General features: G+C 45.1%; 1 protein-coding gene across 1 annotated transcript; it reads left to right on the top strand.

The window, feature by feature from the left end:
* The first annotated feature begins 265 nt into the window (after positions 1-265).
* Positions 266-1,757, top strand: LOC110680889 (opsin-1-like). The gene is made up of 2 exons (XM_021856680.1): positions 266-1,158; positions 1,231-1,757. The coding sequence occupies exons 1-2, from the start codon at positions 445-447 to the stop codon at positions 1,636-1,638; spliced, it is 1,122 nt and encodes a 373-aa protein (XP_021712372.1). The 5' UTR covers positions 266-444; the 3' UTR covers positions 1,639-1,757.
* The last annotated feature ends 409 nt before the right edge of the window (positions 1,758-2,166 follow it).

The following is a 2,166-nucleotide window of genomic DNA, read 5'->3' as shown; positions in this document are numbered from 1 at the left end:
GTGTTCGCTGGATGCTGCCTTTGAATTCTGATTCGCATTCGCTCTGGGCTCGCCTAGGACAGGCCCATTATCGTTGAAGCCAATTTGCACAAAAAACACAACCCCCGCGGTAAACACTTGGGGGAAATGCTTTCACGTGGAAAGCGTTATGTTTCGGAAGAGATTAACGTATGAAATTATGAACACAAAAATATAACCGCTGCCTAATCGAATTAGGACAAATTTTGAGGGAATTCCGCCAGGTATAAAAGACTCACTTTTGGAGGCGTTTGTTCGAGTTGTCCCTTGGTACAACATCAACCGTCGCTCGTCTGAGTAGATTTAGTGTCACTCTAGCCAATCACATCGGTTCGAAGTAGTTCGCCCTGAACAAGCGATTTTCTTCGGCTAGAAGAAGTGTTAAAGTGCTGCAGTAGTGTGTTAATAAGGAAGAGAACTGTAATCATGGTTGCATTAGCGGAGCCACATTTCCAGGCCTGGATCCAAAGCGCGGCCACTAATGTGAGCGTGGTGGACAAGGTCCCAGCGGATATGCTACACATGGTTGATGCCCATTGGTATCAGTTCCCGCCAATGAACCCACTGTGGCACTCACTCCTGGGATTCGCCATCTTCGTTCTGTGTTTCATTTCTTTGATCGGAAATGGCATGGTGATCTACATCTTCACCAACACCAAGACACTCCGAACCCCATCCAATCTGCTAGTGGTCAACCTAGCTTTCTCGGATTTCCTGATGATGTTTACGATGGGACCGCCAATGGTGTACAACTGCTACCACGAAACATGGGTTCTGGGCCCGTTCGCATGTGAACTGTACGGTATGTTTGGATCACTGTTCGGCTGTGTCTCGATTTGGACCATGACAATGATTGCCTTCGATCGCTACAACGTCATCGTAAAGGGTCTCTCGGCCAAACCCATGGGCAACAATGGTGCTTTGCTGCGAATCTTCTTCGTATGGGGATCTTCGCTCGCCTGGACACTCGCCCCATTCTTTGGATGGAATCGATATGTCCCAGAGGGTAACATGTCCGCATGCGGAACTGATTACCTCACCGATACCTTGCTCAGCCGCTCATACATTCTGGTTTACTCGATTTTCGTGTACTTCGCACCACTATTGTTGATCATCTACTCGTATATCTTCATTATTAAGGTAAATATTGACGTAGAAAGTTAACATAATCGTACCTAAATTAACGTCTCGTTTGATTTTCCGTACAAACAGGCTGTATCTGCTCACGAGAAGAACATGCGCGAGCAAGCGAAGAAAATGAACGTTGCTTCGCTCCGATCCTCGGAGGCTCAGAGTACCAGCACTGAAATGAAACTCGCCAAGGTTGCCCTGGTCACGATCTCGCTGTGGTTCATGGCCTGGACTCCGTATCTGATCATCAACTACACCGGTATTTTCAAAGCGGCTCCGATTACCCCACTGGCTACCATCTGGGGATCACTATTCGCCAAGGCCAATGCCGTTTACAACCCGATTGTATATGGCATAAGCCATCCGAAGTACCGTGCCGCCCTGTACCAGAAGTTCCCCTCGCTATCCTGCACGGATGCAGCCGACGACAGCCAATCGATGGCCTCTGGCACCACCACCGTCGTGCAAGAAGAGAAGCCCTCAGCCTAAGTTACCCACATGGCATCGACTGTGTTCGGGAATCACTTTACTGATACGTTGTAGAGATCCCTTATTTAGCCTTAGTCAGTTTTATTTAATAAATAAAGCAATTTCTCCAAATATGGAGATTAAAAAACCACAGAAAACGTTTCATTTAAGGTAGGTGTACTATTGTTGACAGCTTAAGTAGCTTTTGGGGAATTATAAACTACGAGGGGAACTTAAATATGCAATGTAGTACAATAACAAAGGATTTTCTTGAGCATAATTGGTTGACAAGCTGCAGACGGTCACAAATGATCGGAATTTCAATGATTTATACACGAATACCCCATTTCCCCGAAAAGTTCTTCCTTAAGTTGTATTCTGTTTTATAAAATTGGCGGTTCTAGATCAAATATATCACTTTTTGTTTGCTTATCTTTCTTTCTAGTTCATCATCTAAAGACTATTCTTGCACCTTTATTAACTGCATAATTTTTCGAGGAAATATGTTACCGAAACCGGAACGTTTCTGGTATTGTTTTGGCAGTATTA

The sequence above is a fragment of the Aedes aegypti genome, unplaced genomic scaffold (genome assembly GCF_002204515.2).
Source record: "Aedes aegypti strain LVP_AGWG unplaced genomic scaffold, AaegL5.0 Primary Assembly AGWG_AaegL5_hic_scaff_1965_PBJ_arrow, whole genome shotgun sequence".
In the NCBI taxonomy this organism is placed as follows: Eukaryota; Metazoa; Arthropoda; class Insecta; order Diptera; family Culicidae; genus Aedes; species Aedes aegypti.
This window is presented reverse-complemented; position numbering and strand designations above follow the sequence as displayed.

Excerpts from the sequence above, each read along its gene's own strand:
- LOC110680889 (XM_021856680.1), top strand. The coding sequence starts at position 445 with ATGGTTGCATTAGCGGAGCCACATTTCCAGGCCTGGATCCAAAGCGCG. Across the intron at positions 1,159-1,230 it reads CGTATATCTTCATTATTAAG|GCTGTATCTGCTCACGAGAA; the intron begins GTAAATATTGAC and ends CCGTACAAACAG.